The sequence below is a fragment of the Pseudophryne corroboree genome, assembly GCF_028390025.1.
Source record: "Pseudophryne corroboree isolate aPseCor3 chromosome 3 unlocalized genomic scaffold, aPseCor3.hap2 SUPER_3_unloc_89, whole genome shotgun sequence".
Lineage (NCBI taxonomy): Eukaryota > Metazoa > Chordata > Amphibia > Anura > Myobatrachidae > Pseudophryne > Pseudophryne corroboree.
The window spans coordinates 91,729-112,835 of record NW_026967584.1 but is presented as its reverse complement, the minus strand read 5'-3'; the positions used below and the strand labels follow the sequence as shown (position 1 = coordinate 112,835).

At 49.3% G+C, this 21,107-nt stretch overlaps 1 protein-coding gene across 4 annotated transcripts in view; it reads right to left on the bottom strand.

The window, feature by feature from the left end:
* LOC134984856 (oocyte zinc finger protein XlCOF6-like) overlaps nt 1–21,107 on the bottom strand; it is a 96,348-nt gene that overhangs the window by 25,998 nt on the left and 49,243 nt on the right. For all 4 annotated transcript variants that reach the window (XM_063950332.1, XM_063950333.1, XM_063950334.1 and 1 more), the window contains one exon: nt 19,117–19,369. In XM_063950332.1, the coding sequence (XP_063806402.1) occupies nt 19,117–19,369 (253 nt within the window). The remainder of the gene's footprint in view (nt 1–19,116; nt 19,370–21,107) is intronic.

The window sequence follows — 21,107 nt, the reverse complement described above, 5'->3', positions numbered from 1 at the left end:
AGCCTGCACAGTAATGGATTCCCCCCTCCTGGGACACACAACCAAGTAAGTGCATTTCACTTTAAATACAACTCAAATACACATTGTTGCTTAAATATAACACTGCAGTGCCTATATATATATATATATATATATACACACACACACACACACACATACATACATACATACATACCGATATAGTTACACACACATACATACAGTGTTCGCAAATACGCGCTATAGCGCATATTTTACCCAGATCAGAGGACGGAGACTCACTTTTAAAAAAACGTGTGGGTCCCCGAGGACGCGCTCCGCTGCAGCCAATTCCTGGCTCTCAATCGACTGCGCTTCGTGCCTGTAAAGAGGTGGAGCCTTACCACTACCAGTCCTCTGGCGGTGCCTCCCCCTTCTGGTCACATGCAGCCGCGGCTTCACACGGGGGCCGGGCCGAGAGTGAAGACGGCTCTACGGCTGCTCTACGCTGTGCTGCGGGCGGGAGGTGAGTGCCGGTGACAGCGTAAGTGCTGTGGGGTAGGGTAAGTAGCCTTGGAGCGGGTGGCTGAACTTGGGTGGTGGCTTTCCTTGCATGCCTTGTGTGTCTTCTGGGAGTGTCATGGGCTTGTAGCCGACCTCAGTGGTTGGTTCAGGCATCCACTACAGTAAGTTTCCCTGATATTCCCAGCACCATTCACAACTAGACCAATCTAAGGATCTACAAGAATATAGCATGAATCAATTGTGCAGGCACTGCTGCTACCTGTGGTACACCCGCTACTTCTGGGATAATCCTGTCAAGCTGCCTAAAACGTCTGCTTCCATCATAAGCATATATACAAGTGATCTGAGCCAGGGCTACATCATATAAGGCTAGAAATGAGAAAACACACCGGCATCCTAAATCGCAGCACTGCTGACGCCTAACCCTAACCTCCCCCCAGCAGTGCCTAAACCTAACCTCCCCCCAGCAGTGCCTAAACCTAACCCCCTTACCCACAGCCTAAACCTAACCTACCCCCAGCATGGCCCAAACTTACCCACAGCCTAACCCTAACCTCCCCCCAGCAGTGCCTAAACCTGACCTCCCTTACCCACAGTCTAACCCTAACCTCCCCTCGGCAGTGCCAAAACCTAACCCCCCTTACCCACAGCCTAACCCTAACCTCCCCCCCTTACCCACAGCCAAATCCTAACCTCCCCCCAGCAGTGCCTAACCACCCCCCTTACCCACAGCCTAACCCTAACCTACCCCCAGCAGTGCCTAAACCTAACCACACCCCTTACCCACGGCCTAAACCTACCCTCCCCCCAGCAGTGCCTAAACCTAACCCCCCTTACCCACAGCCTAATCCTAACCTCCCCCCAGCAGTGCCTAAACCTAACCCTCCCTTACCCACACCCTAACCTCCCCCCAGCAGTGCCTAACCCTAACCCCCCCTTACCCACAGCCTAAACCTAACCTTCCACCAGCAGTGCCTAAACCTAACCACCCCCCCTTACCCACAGCCTAACCCTAACCTCTCCCCCCCCAGCAGTGCCTAACCACCCCCCTTACCCACAGCCTAAAATTAACCCCGTAACCCACAGCCTAACGCTAACCTTCACCCAGCAGTGCCTAAACCTAACCCCCCTTAACCACAGCCTAACCCTAACCTCCCCCTAGCAGTGCCTAAACCTAACCCCCCTTACCCACAGCCTAACTCTAACCTCCCCCCAGCACTGCGTAACCCTAACCCCTTACCCACAGTCTAAACCTAACCTCCCCCCAGCAGTGCGTAACCCTAACCCCCCTTACCCACAGCCTAACCCTAACTTCCCCCAGCAGTACTTAAACTTAACCCCCCTTACCCACTGTCTAACCCTAACCCCCCTTACCCACCGCCTAACCCTAACCTCCCCCCAGCAGTGCCTAAACCTAACCCCCCCTTACCCACAGCTTAACCCTAACCTCCCCCCAGCAGTGCCTAACCCTAACCTCCCTTACCCACAGCCTAACTCTAACCTCCCCCAGCAGTGCCTAACCACCCCCTTACCCACAGCCTAACCCTAACCCCCCCTTACCCACAACCTAAACCTAACCCCCCCCTTACCTACAACCTAAACCTAACCCCCCCCTTACCTACAACCTAAACCTAACCCCCCCCTTACCCACAGCCTAACTCTAACCTCCCCCCCTTAGCACCTAACCTTATTCCCCCTCTCTGCAGCCTAACCCTAACCTCCCCCACCCCATACCCTAACCCCCCCCTGGGTGTGCCTAAACCTACCCCCCCCTTCCGCACGCTAAACCTGTGGCGGCAGTGCCTACTTACCTTCAGGATCCTGACTGTCAGGATATCGTAGTCGATCTCCTTATCTCCTCGGGATGCCGGCATCGGTATTCTGGCGGCTGTCGGGATTCTGGCGTCGGTATTACGGCTGCCGGGATCCTGAATGCATACCTCCGGTATGATAACAGCCCAGCAGCATTGTCACCCTCTCGCTCCCCCTGTAACACTTTTGTAGCGTCTAAGGCCCTTATTCCGAGTTGATAGCTCGCTAGCTATTTTTTGCAGTGCAGCGATCAGATAGTCGCTGCCTATAGGGGAGTGTATATTCACTTTGCAGTGTGCGATCGCTTGTGCGGCGGAGCGTTGCCAAAACATTTTGTGCAGTTTCTAAGCAGCTCTGGACTTACTCAGCCGCTGCGATCATTTCTGTCTTTTTAGAGCCGGAATGGACGTCAGACACCCGCCCTGCAAACGCCTGGACACCCCTGCGTTTTCCCAAACACACCCAGAAAACTGTCAATTGCCACCCACAAACGCCCTCTTCCTGTCAATCACCTTGCGACCGGCATTGCGAATGGATTCTTCGTTAAATCCATCGCACAGCAACGATTCGCTTTGTACCTGTACGACCCGCCTGAGCATTGGGGTGCATACACATGCGCAGTAGTAATCTGTTCACTGTGCTGCGAAAAACTGCAGCGAGCGATCAACTCGGAATGACCCCTAAATCCAGTCTGGGGCTTCTATTATAGCAGCACCATAAACCCATTACATATATAAAATGCATTATTTACTAATGTGTTTAGAATCATTTATTGTCCTGTTTTTTTAATCATATAAGTGCTCTACCTGGCGCAATGTGTATAACGTGCTCTACCTGGTGCAGTGTGTATAACGTGCTCTACCTGGTGCAGTGTGTATAACGTGCTCTACCTGCTGCAATGTGTATAACGTGCTCTACCTGGTGCAATGCGTAGAACACGCTCTACCTGGCGCAATGTGTAGAACGCGCTCTACCTGGCGCAAAGTGCTTCCAAGCCTTTTCTTATATTACGTTGGTGTTCACCCATTCTAATCTTTAGAGCCTTACTGGTCCGACCTATATAAAATTTATCACAACTGCACCTAATACAATAGATAATATTTACTGAATGACAAGTAATGAAGTCCTTAATGGATACGTCCTTCGACAATTGGATAGAGATGCCGCTGACCTCCTTCCGCCGGAAGCGGAACAAATGTCGGACACTGTTTCACCCAGTAAATTAGAACCTGTCCTTGCGGGTGGGAATGGACACACTGGAATGGACTTTTTCGGACAGGATTTTCATTACTGGGTATGGGGTTCATAGAAAGTAGTAGGTCTTTGTCTGGTATTAGGTTTTACACAAGTTTACCAATTGGAGTTCATCAAGTGGAGTATAAATATTCCCACAGCACAACAACCTCCTACACCTTGAAAAAGAGCCTAGAGCTATCGAAACGCGTTGGTGGAGGAAACGGGAGGACACGTGGATCGCTCACTTGCCTGTATGACGGTTCCTGGGGACGCCTAGACCAGTTCATTACATGCCTTTGTCATTTTTATGTTGTCTTACAGTGATATCCAAGTAAACGGAATCGACATACGTAATGATTCATTTATAAAATTGAAGCGCTCTGACTTGTATGGTAAAATTGCCTTTTTCCTTGTTGATTGACATGTTGGTGACACTTTATTACCAACAGGACACGGCTGCTAATAGCGCACAGTCTGTTACCACAAATATTTGTTTGTATATCTTCCATAAATAGGTCTTGCATTACTTGGAGGTGTGCTTTGGGTCATTGTCCTGTTGTAGGAGGAAACTGGCTCCAGTCAAGCGCTGTCCACAGGGTATGGCATGACATTGCAAAATGGAGTGATAGCCTTCCTTATTCATAATCCCTTTTACCTTGTACAAATCTCCCACTTTACCAGCACCAAAGCAGCTCCAGACCATCACATTACCTCCACCATGCTTGACAGATGGCGTCAGGCACTCTTCCAGCATCTTTTCACTTGTTCAGAGTCTCACAAATGTTCTTCTGTGTGATCCAAACACCTCAAGCTTCAATTCATCTGCCAATAACACTTTTTCTCTTACGTCCTAGAGGATGCTGGGGACTCCGTAAGGACCATGGGCTATAGACGGGCTCCGCAGGAGACATAGGCACCTAAAAAGAACTTTTAGTATGGGTGTGCACTGGATCCTCCCTCTATGCCCCTCCTCCAGACCTCAGTTAGATTCTGTGCCCAGAGGAGAATGAGTGCACTGCAGAGAGCGCTCCTGAGTTTTCTGTGGAAAAATAATTTTGTTAGGTTTTTTATTTTCAGGGAGTCCTGTTGGCAACAGGCTCCCTGCATCGTGGGACTGAGGAGAGAGAAGCAGACCTGCTTAACTGATGGGCTCTGCTTCTTAGGCTACTGGACACCATTAGCTCCAGATGTAGTCGTAACACAGGTCTCACCCTGGGGTTCGTCCCAGAGCCGAGCCACCGTCCTCCTCACAGATGCCGGAAGATAGAAGCCGGGTGAGTATGAGAAACAAGAAGACATCTCAGGCAGTAGAAGACTTCAGATCTTCATGAGGTAAGGCACGCAGCGGTAAGCTGGGCGCCATTGCTCCCATACACAACACACAGAGGCAGCACTGATGGGTGCAGGGGGGGTCGCCCTGGGCAGCAATAATCCACGTTTTAGGCAATAAAGGGTCTAATTAGGCTGCGGAGGCAGCAAATAGACGATCCCCCGCCATTTTATGAAAATTGTACAGGGACCGAAGCCCGCCGCTGGGGGGGGGGGGGGGGCGGAGCTTGATCCCTCTGCACTAACCAGCGCCATTTTCTCCACAGAGCTGCATGACACACACTGGCTCCCCGGACTCTCCCCTGCTGAACGCTTCAGAGGCTGGAAAAAGAAAGGAGGGGCACATTGGTAACGCAGTGAGTGGGAAATTGGATAGTTATAATATAGAAAAGCGCTGTCTGGTTTTTTCCAGTGTCATTTGGGCGCTGGCATACTCTCTCTCTGTTTCTCCTAAGGGCCTGGTTGGGGTTTTGTCCCCTTATAGGTATATCCCTGTGTGTGTGTGTGGGGGGGGGGGGGGCTGTACGTGTGTGTCGACATGTCTGAAGCGGAAGGCTTCTCCAAGGAGGAGGTGGAGCAGATGAGTGGTGTGTCCCCGTCGGTTGTGCCGACTCAGGAATGGATGGACATGTGGCATATGTTGAAAGCAAGTGTGGCATCTTTACATAAAAGGCTTGATAAGGCTGAATCAGGGGACGCATCAGGGGGTCAATCCTCAAATTGGACCGACTCACAGGACCCGTCAGGGTCTCAAAAGCGTCCCTTAGCACAAATTGTGGACACAACTACCGACACGGACTCTGATGAAGCTAAATTGCACCCTAAGGTGACAGAGCATTCAGTGTATGATTATAGCAATAAGAGATGTGTTGCATATTGCTGATAAACCCTATGTTCCTGACACGAGGGTACACATGTTTAAGGGAAAGAAACAGATTATACATTTTCCCCCATCTCATAAACTTAATGAGTTTTTTGAAAAAGCTTGGGAGACCGCAGATCCCCAAAAGAATTAATATGGCATACCCCTTCCCTACACAGGACAGGGTACGTTGGGAATCCCCTCCCACTGTGGACAAGGCTTTAAACGCACCTGTCACAGAAAGTGGCGCTACCGTCTCCAGACACAGCGGCCCTCAAGGATCCTGCGGATTGCAGGCAGGAGACTACTTTAAAGTCTATTTATTCGCATACTGGAGCTTTGCTAAGACCAACAATTGCGTCGGCATGGGTATGTAGCGCAATCTCAGCCTGGACAGATAATCTGACAGCTGACATTGATACCATGGATAGAGATACTGTTTTGTTAATTCTAGCCCATATCAAAGACGCAGTCTTGTATATGAGAGACGCTTAAAGGGAGATTGGATTACTGGCTTCCAGAGCCAGCGAGAAGATCCTTATGGACCCGCCAATGGACGGGTGATGCGGATTCGAAAAAGCATATGGAGGTTCTACCCTATAAGGGTGACGTGTTGTTTGGGGATGGGCTGGCGGACCTGGTTTCCACAGCTACCGCAGGTAAATCTAATTTTTTACCGTTTATTCCCCAACAGCAGAAGAAAACACCACTATATCAGATGCAGTCCTTTCGGTCGCAAAAGTCCAGAAGAGGTCGGGGATCCTCCTACCTTGCCAGAGGTAAGGGCAGAGGGAAAAGAACACCTGCTTCGCCAGGTACCCAGGAACAGAAGTCCTCCCCGGCTTCTACAAAACCCACTGCATGACGCTGGGGCTCCCCTGCGGGAGTACGCACCGGTGGGGGCTCGTCTTCGACTGTTCAGCCAGGTCTGGGTCAGGTCAGACGTGAATCCTTGGGCATTGGAAATAGTTTCCCAAGGCTACAAACTGGAATTCGAAGAGGTGCCCCCGCGCCGATTTTTCAAGTCGGCCTTACCAGCTTCTACCCCAAAACGGAAGGTAGTGTTAGCTGCAATTCAAACGCTGTGTCAACAGTAAGTAATTATCAGGGTTCCCTTGAACCAGCAGGGAAGAGGGTACTACTCAACCCTCTTTGTGGTCCCGAAACCAGATGGTTCAGTCAGACCTATTTTGAATCTAAATCCCTAAACCTGTACATGAAAAGATTCAAATTCAAGATGGAATCGCTCAGGGCGATAATAGCCAACATGGAGGAGGGGGAGTTTATGGTGTCACTGGACATAAAGGATGCTTACCTTCATGTCCCCATATATCCTTCCCATCAGGAGTACCCGAGATTCGCTGTACAGGATTGTCATTACCAATTTCAGATGTTGCCGTTTGGGCTTTCCACGGACCCAAGGATTTTCACCAAGATAATGGCGGAAATTATGGTGGTCTTGCGCAAGCAAGGAGTCACAATTATCCCATACTTGGACGATCTCCTGATAAAGGCGAGATCAAGAGAGAAATTGCTGAGCAATATTATCTAATATCCAATTAAGCTGGTGCGGGACTTCTTTGTTGTCTTTTCATCCTCTGTCCAACGTCTGTGTTCTTTTGCCCATATTAATCTTTTCCTTTTATTGGCGTTTTCTTTGCCACTCTGCCTAGAAGGCCAGCATCCCGGAGTCGCCTCTTCACTGTAAACATTGACAATGGCGTTTTGTGGGTACCATTTAATGAAGCTGTCAGTTGAGGACCTGTGAGGCATCTATTTATCATACTAGAGACTCTAATGTACTTGTCTTCTTGCTCAGTTGTGCACCGGGGCCTCCCACTTCTCTTTCTACTCTGGTTAGAGCCTGTTTGTGCTGTTCCCTGAAGGGAGTAGTACACACCATTGTAGGAAATGTTCAGTTTCTCAGCAAGTTCTCGCATGGAATAGCCTTCATTTCTAAGAACAAGAAAAGACTGTCGAGTTTCACATGAAAGCTCTCTTTTTTTTTGCCACTTTGAGAGTATAATCAAACCCACAAATGTGATGCTCCAGACACTCAACTAACTCAAAGATAGCCCAGTGTTATAGCTTCTCTAACGAGCAAACCCATTTTCAGCTGTGCTAACATAACTGCACAAGGGTTTTCTAATCATCCATTAGTCTTCTACCGCGATTAGCAAACACAATGTACCATTAGAACACTGGAGTGATGGTTGCTGGAAATGGGCATCTATACACCTATGTAGATATTTCATTAAAAACCATACGTTTGGGGCGTGGCCTGGATGCTGAGTGAGCAGGCAGCTATTTCTGTGAGCTCCCAGGGACCTGGGAGCTAAATATAGAATAATACCTTCCCCACGTCCCAAGTTCGACCCTGTGACACTCAGCTGCGGTGCAGGAGTAGTGAGAGAGCGGGGAAGTGGAGCTGCGGAATCGGGGAGCCGGTTTTCTGGCTCCCGCGGATTGCGGCCTACTCCCTGCCCCGAAGCCGGGACCTCAATTTCAGACTACATCCGTCGGCTGGGCGGCTGCCTTACCGAGACGCCTTACCGAGACGCCTGGAGGACCCGCGCGACCCCTACCCCCCTTGGAGGATCCCCTGCAACCCACCAGTGTCCCTCGCCGGGAGACGAGGGGGAGTGAGTCCCGGATCGGAGCTGCTCGACGAGCTCCGCTACGCGAGCGGCGGCCATCTTGGGTGCCGGGAGCTGGAGAGGCGATCCGGCTGCAGCAAGGAGGAGACGGCTGACGGCCCCCCGGGTGAGTGTGAACTTCAGACCCGGCTCGGACGAGCGGACGGCGGGCCTCTCCTCCCTCCCCATAAGCTTTGGCCGGCGTCCGCCTGGCGCCGCTGCGGGCGCCTTCCCTCCCTCCGACATCAGACTGACTGGGGCTCTGAGAGACGAAGATTGTTGCAGGTGCACTCCCTGCAAACATTTAACCTGCCTACACCACCTGTCCGTGCCCTGGAGTGAGTGCTGCCCTTTGGTGGGTGGTGGAGAGTCCCCCCCCCCCTGCAGATACCCTTGCCCACGACTGGGAGCTCTGGGACACTCTTGCTTTCCGGAGTGGCCTCCCACGGCCTGAGGATCGGCTTGACCCCCCACAACCATCAGCCTTCACGGGGCTGCAACATAGAGGCCTAACACACCAAAGCAGAAAAGGGGTAAATAAAAAGGAAGCGACTCCTGTCCCTACCGCTACCGCTTCATACCTATCTTGGTTTGAATCTTTCCTGACGAGGGGAGTACACCCCCTGACCCTGCTCCTGGGACGGCCAGGAATTCAATGTTTAAAGTGAGGGCAACTAGCACAATGGCCCTGTCTGCGCCGCTCATACCGATGTAAACCAAGAGATTTCTCCCACCTCTGCCATTATCCACGTGATGTCTTGTTAGCTTCTGGAAAAGTGGAGCCTCCCGGTTTCTCCATCCTCAGTGTTTGGATATATTAAGCTATCTTCATCTGGGCTTTACCATGCCCACTAGGCGCAGCAAACCGTCAAAACCTGCACAGCAGCTTTCTTTTTTCAAATCATCCCCGAAAATGCCGGGCCCTAAAGTCACCGGGCCCTCTACAGCAGGGGCAGTCCCCCAGACCCCTCCGTCACTGGAGGTGCATCCGTCAGCCACGACCTTGGATAAGGTTGGAGACGGGGAGGCCCTCACGGTGGGCACTATGAAGTTGCTTTTGACCCGCTTTAAAGAGGAAGTTGCAGCTGAGTTCCGTACCACCTTAACGGCGTGCCAACAATCTATAGATGATCTGGGTGGCCGTACGGACCACTTGGAAACTAAAATGGAAGAAGTCGTGGGGTCCCATAACAACCTACTGGACTCTCATGATGCATTGGAGGCAGAGGTGAAGCTTCTACGGGACAAGGTCACGGATCTGGAAGATAGATCGCGTCGCAGCAATCTTAAACTACGCGGAGTCCCCGAATCGGTGTCACACAGTAGTTTGCACGATTACACGGTGACCATTTTTAAGGCCCTGATGCCTCAGTTTACATCTACAGACCTCATTATTGACCGAATACACCGGCTACCGAAGGCCAGAGCGGCCCCAGGAGATGCACCGAGAGACGTCCTCATGAAGATGCACTACTTCCATGTTAAAGAGGCCTTACTGAAAGCATCCAGACCGACGTCTGATACATCTTCAGCCCTACAAGGACTTCAACTCTTTGGGGATCTATCTGCGGCCACTCTTTATAAGCGGCGATCATTTCACCAGATCACTACGGCCCTCAGAAAGGCTGATATCCCATACAGATGGGGTTTCCCCACAAAGCTGCTGATCCACCGGGATGGCTCCACTGTCTCTGTCTCCACTGCAGATGAAGGAGAAAAGCTGCTTAAATCATGGAATATCACGGAACCCACGGAGGGCTCCTCCCCCCGACGTCTTCAGCAGGACTGGTCGTCGGTGAAATGAGGATGCTGGCTCTGTGACGGATACCTTACCGTTATGGTAACAATGTTACGACTCCAGTGACTCTTCAGATAAAGGCTTTATCCCATACATAAAGGGCCATAGTCTGTTGAGATGGGGGGCGCTGGGCATAGCGAAAGTAATGTGTGTGTTTTGAAGCTTTTCAATGATTCCCTGCTAGGCTCAATTAGTTGCTCTCTTTCTTTTTTGGGAACTGTGCCTGGCGCCCCCCTGGATATGACTGTTTATGTTATACTGGCCTGTGGGATTAGTTTTTTAAAGCTGGATAAGCTACATGAGCCGCTGGTCTAGTTTTCATGTTAGAAGTAATAGTTCTGGGTTTCTTTGTTTCTTTTTATGTTGGAGCACTTGTGTTCCGCCAATTTGCTCTTCAGGATCCGTTTGTACAGAAGTGCATACATCTGTTATTATGTTATCAAGATGTCCTTATATTCTTTGGTTTAAAGTGAATAAGTATGGCAGTGGGTGGGAGTTATGCCGCTAACCCCTCCCTTAGCCTACACAGTCGCCTTATTATGGCGACTGGACGTGATCTCACGAGAGTTCAATTTAGTTTAGTTTTGTCTTATATTTTATGTTTGTTTTCCCACATGTATTCCTATATGTTTCCCCCTCCCTATCAGGTATACCGGTCTCAACACAGTTATTGGCCATCAGAGATATCAGTTTCTCCTGTAATTGAAAATGGTGAAGATAGTCTCCATTAATGCCAAAGGGCTTAACTCTCCTCAAAAACGTAGAGTAGCTTTGAACTATTTTTATAAGCTAAGAGCACAAGTAATAGCTGTTCAGGAAACCCATTTTCAGAGTCAAAATCCTCCCCTCTTCACTAATTCACGCTACCCCCTTTGCTACACTGCAAACGGACCCACCAAGAAAGCCGGCGTTGCCCTTCTCATAGCACAACACTGCCCGTTTGTCCTGTCCTCTAAATATGAAGACCCTGACGGGAGATATTTAATTTTAGTAGGTCGACTAGATAATGTGGAGACCACTCTGGTCTCTTGCTACGCACCCAATACCAAACAAATAAAATTCCTTAGAACCTTTTGTAAAACTCTTCAAGAGCATACGAAAGGAGCCCTGTTGATCCTCGGAGATTTCAACATGGTGCTGGACCCCAATATAGATCGCTCTCGCCCAACCCGAATTTTACGTAGCAGTCCGGCCCAGGATCCCTCAGGCAGATTCGGTCAATTGTTAGCTGAATATTCGCTGTATGACGCATGGAGAGCCAAACACCCGGCAGAACGTGATTACACCTTCTTTTCCCACGTCCATAGTTCGTACTCTAGAATAGACTTGGCGTTAGTTGATAAGTGGACGTTAGCTGCCATTAGTAAGGTGGACATATTACCCATGTCTTGGTCAGACCACTCACCACTCGTTGTGGACTGGGAAGCCGACAAGAGAGTGGTCCCCCATGGCCCCTGGAGATTGGGCACGCACCTTCTATCCCGCCCTGAGGCCCGCCAGGCCATTCAGCAATCTTTAGACCTATATTTAGCTACTAACTGCCCCAAGGACACAAACGTTTTCAACCATTGGTGTTCTCTGAAAGCAGTGGTTAGAGGCTCTGCAATCCAAATAGCAGCTAGACTTAAACGTGAGTATAAAAGTAGACAGGCCTCGGCCGAACGGGAGGCTGCTCGCCTGGAAACTGCACATAAAAATGACCCCAATAATAAAGCCCTCTTTAAGGAACTCCTTGCTGCCCGCGACAAAGTGAACGTATTTGCCCTAGCGGAGGTTCATCGCAATCTGCAGCGACTCAATCAACAATATTATAGGCTTGGTAACAGAGCGGGACGCTTGCTGGCGCGTAAACTAAGGGGACGTAGAGCTAAAGAACGCATACATGCTGTACATACTGCATCGGGACTTAAAGTAACCGACCCGGGAGAGATAGCCAATGTGTTTGCCGAATACTATTCACAGCTGTACAACCTTAGAGATGATCCCGATACCCCTCAGCCTTCCTTGGTAGATATTGCTGGTTTCTTGGAGGGGTTGTCCCTCCCCACTATTGACCCTCAGACCCTTGAATCCCTTAGTTTGCCCTGGGCACATGAGGAAGTTGTGGCAGCTATTGAATCCTGCCCAGTAAACAAGGCCCCGGGCCCAGACGGATACCCTGCCAACTTCTATAAAACCTTTAAATCTACTCTTGCCCCCTGCTTTTAGTGTCAGTTTTCAACGAAGCCTCAGACTCCACATGCTTCCCGAAAGAGATGCTGGAGGCCCGTATAGTTACTATCCCTAAGGCGGGTAAATCTCCTGCTGTGGTCCAGAACTACCGCCCGATAGCACTCTTAAACACGGACCTTAAATTGTTCGCTAAGCTAGTTGCAAATAGAATATCCCCACTCCTACCCAATCTAATTAATCCTGACCAGGTAGGTTTTGTTCTTGGACGGCAAGCATCCGATAACACACGGAGGGTTATCAATTTGATTGAACGCTGCCAAGCCCGGGACGAGCCTCTCTTGCTTCTCTCTTTAGATGCAGAAAAGGCTTTTGATAGGCTGCACTGGGACTATCTACGGGCTACCCTGGACTGTTTTGGATTTGCAGGTAGGATACTCGACTCCATCTTGGCCCTGTACTCCTCCCCATCGGCTTCGGTGTTCACCAATGGTTGCAAGTCATATACATTCAATATCACGAATGGGACCCGTCAGGGTTGCCCCCTTTCACCCCTCATTTTTGTGCTGGCTATTGAGCCCTTGGCGGAGCGGATCAGGACACTAGACTCCATTGTTGGCCCTGTGGTGGAAGGGACGCACCATAAAATATGTCTTTTTGCTGACGATATCTTAGTATGCCTTAGTGACCCCGAATCGTCATTACCGCATTTACACTCTCTCTTAGACTCCTATACAGCGATCTCCTATTATAAGCTAAATACCACTAAGACTGAGGCCCTTCCTCTGAACATGTCGGATGACGTTCTTAGGCGTCTAAAGATGGCCTATAAATACGCATGGCAACTCAGGTCACTTAAATATTTGGGTGTGCAAATCTCCAGAGGGCGAGATTTAATGGGATGTAACTATGACCCCCTTTTTAGAACATTTGAGCTATTTATTAAAGACTGGATGATGCAGGAGGTTTCATGGGTCGGACGAGTAGCGGCTGCGGAGATGGTGCTCTTACCCAAACTGATGTACCTTTTCCGTACCATTCCTAGGACCTTCCCTATAGATATTTGCAATAGATTTAACAGTTTACTATCAAACTATGTGTGGGGGGGCTCAAAACCGAGGATAGCAAAATCCACCCTAGTTGCGCGGAAGTGTGACGGGGGAGTGGCCTACCCAGATCTAGAGAGATACCATAATGCTTGTTTACTCGCTCAGGCCAGACTGGTTCACCCAAGACGCCCCAAAACCATGGGTGTCACTGGAACGGAGTGCTATCTCCCCCCTCGCACTATCTGACTTGCTTTGGCTGCCTACAGCTTCTATACCACCAGAAGGGGTGGATAACTCGGCGGTTCAGGCAACGCTGTTAGCATGGAAAATCGTAACTAAATCCCTCCCCACCGGAGCCCTTCCCTCCCCCCAATTGTCTCTCCTCACCATAGCCACAATGATCCCAGACCTTCACCTACACCATTGGCGTGACAGAGGCCTATTCACCTTGAAGGATGTCCTTCGGGACGGTGTGTTGGTCCCGTTTTCCCTACTTCAGGAACAATTCCAGGTACCTAAACAAGATTTTCACAGATATCTGCAATTGAGGCATTGGCTTCAAAGTTTTTCTCCTAACCGAGTCCCCCATACTGGCCCCTCTAAATTGCTGATGTCACTCCTGTTGCCTGTCAGAAATAAAGGCGGCATCTCTAGATGGTACCAATATCTCGTGACTGAGGCCCGGCGTGGGGTTTTCCCCTCACAGACCAAATGGGAAAAAGACCTCCCTGCGGTCTTTACCGAGGATATTTGGAAAACTATTTTTCAATCCTGCTTTAAAATTTCTAAATGTACAAATCACTGTGAAATGTATTACAAATTGGTTCATAGGGTGTACTTTACGCCGGAACGCTTACACAAGATTTGGCCTGAGGTCTCTGCCAGTTGCTGGAGGAACTGTGGAATGGTGGGGGATATTCTACACATTTTCTGGCTATGCCCAACAATCCGGTCACTGTGGAGAGATGTGTTTCTTTTCATGTCGCTTGTCCTGGGAGTATCCCTCGCACCTGACCCCCTATTAGCACTATTTCATTACTACCGTGGTGAGATGTCTAACAGCGACAGATATCTTTTAGGTCACATACTCATAGCAACTAAGGCCGCCATTGCCTCCAAATGGAAGTCGGCGGTCGTTCCCACGCTATTAATGATAGAACAAAAAGTTCATCAACACTATGTGTTTGAAACGTCGGAGGGCGGATTTCCCCCCGGGACTCCCAAGATGAGTAGGAAATGGGATAAGTGGTTCCTATATAGAGAAAAATTGGGCCAAAGTAGATTATCCGGTACCATGATTGCCCCACCTGACCCTTCTGAGCTTAACTCCCCAAACCAAGATGGCCCCTAACTTAACTCAATTCATTACGGGTTTCAGATCTCTCCACTTTCATTATGTTTACATTCCAATTTTATTTCTATTCACAGATGTCCTTGATACCTAACCTTCCTTTCCCTTGTCTTAATTAGTTATGTTATGTTATGTACTTGTCTTCTCCCCCTATTTCTGTTTTATTTCTCATTTACAAATTCAACTGTACTTATAATTTGTACAAAATTTCAATAAAAATCTAATATTAAAAAAAAAAAAAAAACATACGTTTGCAGCTAGTACAGTCATTTACCACATCAACAATGTATAGAGTGTATTTCTGATTCATTTAATGTTATCTTCATTGAAAAAAACAGTGCTTTTCCTTAAAAAATAAATGTCTAAGTGACCCCAAACTTTTGAACGGTAGTGTATGATCTGGTGCATCTGAAGATGTGAACCGGACCACTAGCTCAGGAGATCCAATTGAAATGTTCTGGCATGGAACCTTCCGTACTGGATACCCTTGTATGAGGCTAACATCTTTCCCAACAATCTTATGCAAAGATGGATGGAGATCTGATTCGGTTGTAGAACCGCTCGGGCCACATCCTGGAGCGTCCTTGCCTTGTCCTCTGGAAGGAACACTTTCTGAGCCACTGTATCCAGAAACATTCCCAGGAACAGGAGCCACTGAGTAGGCTCCTGTTCCTGGGAATGTTTCTCAGAAGTAGGGACTTCTGTAAATTGAGGATCCACCCATGATGTGACAGAAGCTGAATAGTGCGGCCTATATTGAGCAATAGAAGCTCCCTGGATCTCACCTTTATCAAGAGCTCGTCTAGGTAAGGGACAATATTGATCCCCTGGACTCGGAGCTGGAACATCATCTCCGCCGTCACCTTTGTGAAGACCGTTGGAGCTGTGGCCAGGCCGAAGGGTAGCGCCTGGAACGGGTAGTGATCATTCAAGCAGGGCAAACCGTAGGTAAGCCTGGTGATGCAGCCAAATCGAGATATGGAGATAAGCATCCTTTATATCAAACAAAACCATGAACTCTTGTTTTTCCAGACCCGCAATCATTGCTCACAAGGATTCCATTGTGAACTTGAAAACCTTTAGTTAGGCCTACTTTAGTTCCAGCGGCGGGGAGCTGCTTTCAGTGGGTCCTTGGGCGCGTGTGCGGCTTCCGGAGGTCGGGGGCCAGGTGTTGCGGCGGGTAGTTGCTGCAGCAGAGCCCTCTGGCAGTGACTGTCTCAGGAAGGCAAGGCCGGAGCTGGGTTAGCTAAAGTGCTGCAGCTGAGAATATCCCCAGTGCTGGGGGTAGCCATGTTGGAGACCTGAGATTTGCCAATGAAATCCACACTCTGTATCCAGCCAATCCAGTGTAGTCTTCTCTTATAAAGGGGGGCTGGCTCAGGGAGAGAGTGCCAGTGCTCCAAGTTACTTTCCTGTGAAAGGTGCTCCAGCTCTGTGCTCCCAGGCTGCTCCTGGTTCCCCGGTTCCGGTTGCTATCATCTGTCCATGACCCATCACTGCTGCAGTCCTGTTGTTTAACCCGTCGCCACTCATGGAGGCTCTCACGGGGGTCCCGGTCGTTAAGGGGCTTCGGGTGCTAAACAGTGGTTCCTGCGAGCGTCTTGTATGAATGGCATGTGTCATCCGGCAACCCGCTATCACAGGTCTTTGTGATACACCAGCCGCTGTGTAAATAGACTTTAAATGTAGTCTCTATTTTCCTATCCCCAGGGTCCTTTAATGCAGAGGAGCCAGGGACTGGTAATAGCACTTTCTTTGATAGGCGAGAGACTGATACGTCTGCTGCCGGGGGCTCTTCCCAGTGTTTCCTGCCTTCTGGAGTAAATGGGAAAGTATACATAAACCGTTTTGTCACCTGGTAATTTTTGTCAGGATTTTTCCAGGTTAACTTAAACATGTCATCTAGTTCCTTAGAATCAGGGAAAGTTACACTCATTTATTTTTCTGTGCAAATAAAAACGACTGCGGCACTGCAGTGTCTTCCAAAGGGACTTTTATCACATCCCTGATAGCAAGTATAAGGGGCTCAATACCTTGTGCAGAAGGTGAGTCCTCTGTAATAGGATCCCATTCCTCCCCCTCCTCCTGTACCTCGTCCTCAGATTCTGAGAGTAAATCAGGCAGCCCACAATTATGTTGCCCTGAACTAGGGGGGGGGGGGCTGTTTATCATCTGCCCTTGCAGCTAGGTCTGCTACAGCCTGCTGCAGTTATTGTGTCTTTTGATTATTAGCAGTGAGCTGGGATGACATGTCCGCCATCATGATTTTTATGGCACTGAGCCAGGATGGCTCCTGAATCTCCTCACTAACTTGGGAGGACTGGCTGCATTGTTCACGAGAGGGAACCAGCCGCAGAGGGAGAGAATCTGGTGTGACATACACTGCATAATTAGTGTTTTACCATGTTTACAGTAGACACACACACACACACACACACACACACACACGTATATTGAATAGCAAGCCTGCCCAGACTGGTATGTGAGGAGACACAGAGAGAGAGGAACAGCACACCCAAAAAGCCTGTCAGACTCAGTGAGACTGCAGGCTATCTGTATCACAGTATAACACCAGAGTCTTGTCCTTTTCAGGACACTATAGTGTGTATAATAGCGTCTCTCCCCCTTATTTACACCCCTGTACCAGTTTCCTGTGTATCCTGAGTGTCTGGAGGGGCTGTGTGTACTTGCTGCTGCAGCTGTAAGCAGAGGAAAGAGCCAAAACGCCACTGGTCCCGCTCTAAGGAAGCTCCGCCCCCTGTAATGGCGTCGGAGCTCTACAGATATTTATACTGGCAATGTCTCCTAACAGGTGTAAAACGTAACATGAATGCCTGTTTCCACCACCGCTGGCCAGTATACACAGGGGGGCTATAGCGGATCCCTCCGTAGAGCATCCGTATGACGCTCCTGTAATCACGCCACACCAAGAGCCGGGGGACCCCCTTGTGGGTCCCCTGGTTTGTACTCGCCACTCTTCTCACCTCCCGGCATTGTTAGGGGTGTGCGGCGTGCTGCGATTGCGTTTGGTAAAGCGCAATGCCCTGCAGTACCAACAACCTCTCAGGACGGTGGTCATGCAGCGGGGAAGCGGCTCTGACGCCTGAAGAGACCGGTAACCGCCCCCAACTCCCTCAGTGCAGGTATACTGTTATACTGTTGCCCAAACAGCATACTGACAATAACGTTTAAAATAAACTAAAGAAAAACTTCTGGAGCTCCAGAGTGGCATCCTCTCCTGGGGCACATAGTTATAAACTGGATGTAGGAGGGGGCATAGAGGGGAGGAGCCAGCACACCCAGTGGAAGATATTTAAAGTGCACCGGCTCCTTTGGACCCCATCTATAACCCATTGCAATAAGTCCCCAATATCCCTTGTGGATGTTAGAGAAAAAATAAATAAAGAGGAGTATAATAGGGGCTGATGGGTCCTGATGTATGAGATACACCAGAGAGTGTGGGGAGGAGACTGGTCAGATCTCTGGGCTGGTAACACACAGTGACATGATGTGAGGGGGAGAGCAGGAGTATAATAGGGGCTGATGGTTCCTGATGTACGAGATACACCAGAGAGTGTGGGGAGGAGACTGGTTAGATCTCTGGGCTGGTAACACACAGTGACATGATGTGAGGAGGAGAGCAGTAGTATAATAGGGGCTGATGGCACCTGATGTATGAGATACACCAGAGAGTGTGGGGAGGAGACTGGTCAGATCTCTGGGCTGGTAACACACAGTGACATGATGTGAGGGGGAGAGCAGGAGTATAATAGGGGCTGATGGTTCCTGATGTACGAGATACACCAGAGAGTGTGGGGAGGAGACTGGTTAGATCTCTGGGCTGGTAACACACAGTGACATGATGTGAGGAGGAGAGCAGTAGTATAATAGGGGCTGATGGCACCTGATGTATGAGATACACCAGAGAGTGTGGGGAGGAGACTGGTCAGATCTCTGGGCTGGTAACACACAGTGACATGATGTGTGTGGGAGAGCAGGAGTATAATAGGGGCTGATGTCTCCTGATGTATGAGATACACCAGAGAGTGTGGGGAGGAGACTGGTCAGATCTCTGGGCTGGTAACACACAGTGACATGATGTGTGGGGGAGAGCAGGAGTATAATAGGGACTGATGTCTCCTGATGTATGAGATACACCAGAGAGTGTGGGGAGGAGACTGGTCAGATCTCTGGGCTGGTAACACACAGTGACATGGTGTGAGGGGGAGAGCAGGAGAATAATAGGGGCTGATGGCTCCTGACTCCCCCACTGGGAAAATACATATTCCTCATTAGTCTGTACTGACAGAGGGTGTAGGATAAGAGATTGCTGTAGTGACTGAGCAAGGAGAATATATGACTCTTTTCTGTAATAAGTGTTTATTACTCACCTGTGCTGATATCTGTAGGGATCTCCTCCTCCTTACACTGCTTATCACCCTTCATATACGTCTCTTCTTCTCCCCCTATATCTTCTGCCTTCATATCAGTCACATACGTCTCTTCTTCTTCCTCTGTATCTTCTACCTTTATAACAGTTAGATACATCTCTTCTCCCTCTATATCTTCTGCCTTTATAACAGTTAGATACTTCTCTTCTTCTCCCTCTATATTTTCTGTTTTAATATCAGACACACGTTCTACCTAAAAAAAAAAAAGCAAAAACCCGAGATTTTACTGTTAAATCTTTCTGCGAGGTACACTGGGTTCCACAGGGAATAACATTGGGGTGTAAAGTATGATCTTGATCCGAGCAACCAGCAGGCTAAAAGCTTTAACTGTTCCCAGAATGCATAGCGCTGCCTCCTCTATAACCCCGCCTCCGTGCACAGGAGTTCAGTTTTTGTTAACCAGTCCAATGCAGTAGCAGGTAAAAGAGACGACAATCATTAGTAGCCATATACACCACACTCTCACGACAGGAGAAGGTGTCAGCAGCTACTGCCATACCAACCAAAAAAAGCCAAGTGCGTCAGGGTGGGCGCCCTGTGGAACCCAGTGTACCTCGCAGAAAGATTTAACAACTGTAAGTTCTTACCATAAATCTTGTTTTCGGCTGCGGGGTACACTGGGTTCCACAGGGAACAACATCGGGGATGTCCTAAAGCAGTTCCTCATGGGAGGGGATGCACTGTAGCGGGCACAAGAACCCGTCGTCCAAAGGAAGCATCCTGGGAGGCGGAAGTATCGAAGGCATAGAACCTTATGAACGTGTTCACTGAGGACCAAGTAGCCACCTTGCACAATTGTTCAAGGGTCGCACCACGGCGGGCCGCCCAAGAAGGTCCAACAGACAGAGTAGAATGGGCATTGATAGTCGCAGGAGCTGGACGACCAGCCTGTACATAAGCATGCGCAATCACCATTCTAATCCATCTGGCCAAGGTCTGCTTGTGAGCAGGACAGCCACATTTGTGAAAACCAAACAGTACAAAGAGAGAATCAGACTTCCGAATGGAGGCAGTTCTCTTCACATAGATACGTACCAAATTCAAAGACCGCTCTTTGGAAGACAATTTAGGAGAGGCAAAGGCCGGAACCACAATCTCATGATTAAGGTGGAAAGAAGAAACCACCTTAGGTAGGTACCCGGGACGTGTTCTATGAACCGCCCGCTCACGGTGAAAAATCAGATATGGAGACCTACAAGACAAGGCACCCAAATCCGACACCCGTCTAGCAGAGGCAATAGCCAGCAAAAAACGGAGACCCTTGTAATGCCTCCAGAACCACCGACAAGTCCCAAGAAGCCACAGGCGGGACGTAAGGAGGTTGAATCTGCAACACACCCTGAGTGAATGTATGAACATCAGGTAGAGTCGCAATTTTCCTCTGCAACCAAACCGACAAGGCAGAAATATGAACCTTGATGGAGGCCAGACGAAGGCCCAAGTCAAGGCCCTGTTGTAGAAAGGCCAAAAGTTTGGCCGTACTAAATTGGTAAGCATCATGATTGTTAGTGGTGCACCAAGCAAAGTAAGAACTCCAGACCCTATGATAAACCAGAGCAGAAACCGGTTTCCAGGCCTTCAACATGGTTTGAATGATCGCCTCAGAAAATCCTTTAGCCCTCAGAATGGAAGCTCCAAGAGCCACTCAGTCAAAGCTAACTGGGCCAAATCATGATATACACAGGTGCCCTGAACGAGGAGATCTGGGCGCTGCGGAAGTAGAAGGGGACGCTCTATCAATAGACCCAGAAGGTCTGAGAACCAATGCCGTCTGGGCCACGCTGGAGCGATCAGAAGTAGGATTCCTCCTTCTTGCTTGAACTTCCTTATTACTCTGGGCAGGAGTGACCACGGAGGGAACACGTATGGCAGCTGAAAGTTCCATGGAACTGCCAATGTGTCCACGAACGCTGCTTGAGGATCCCTTGTCC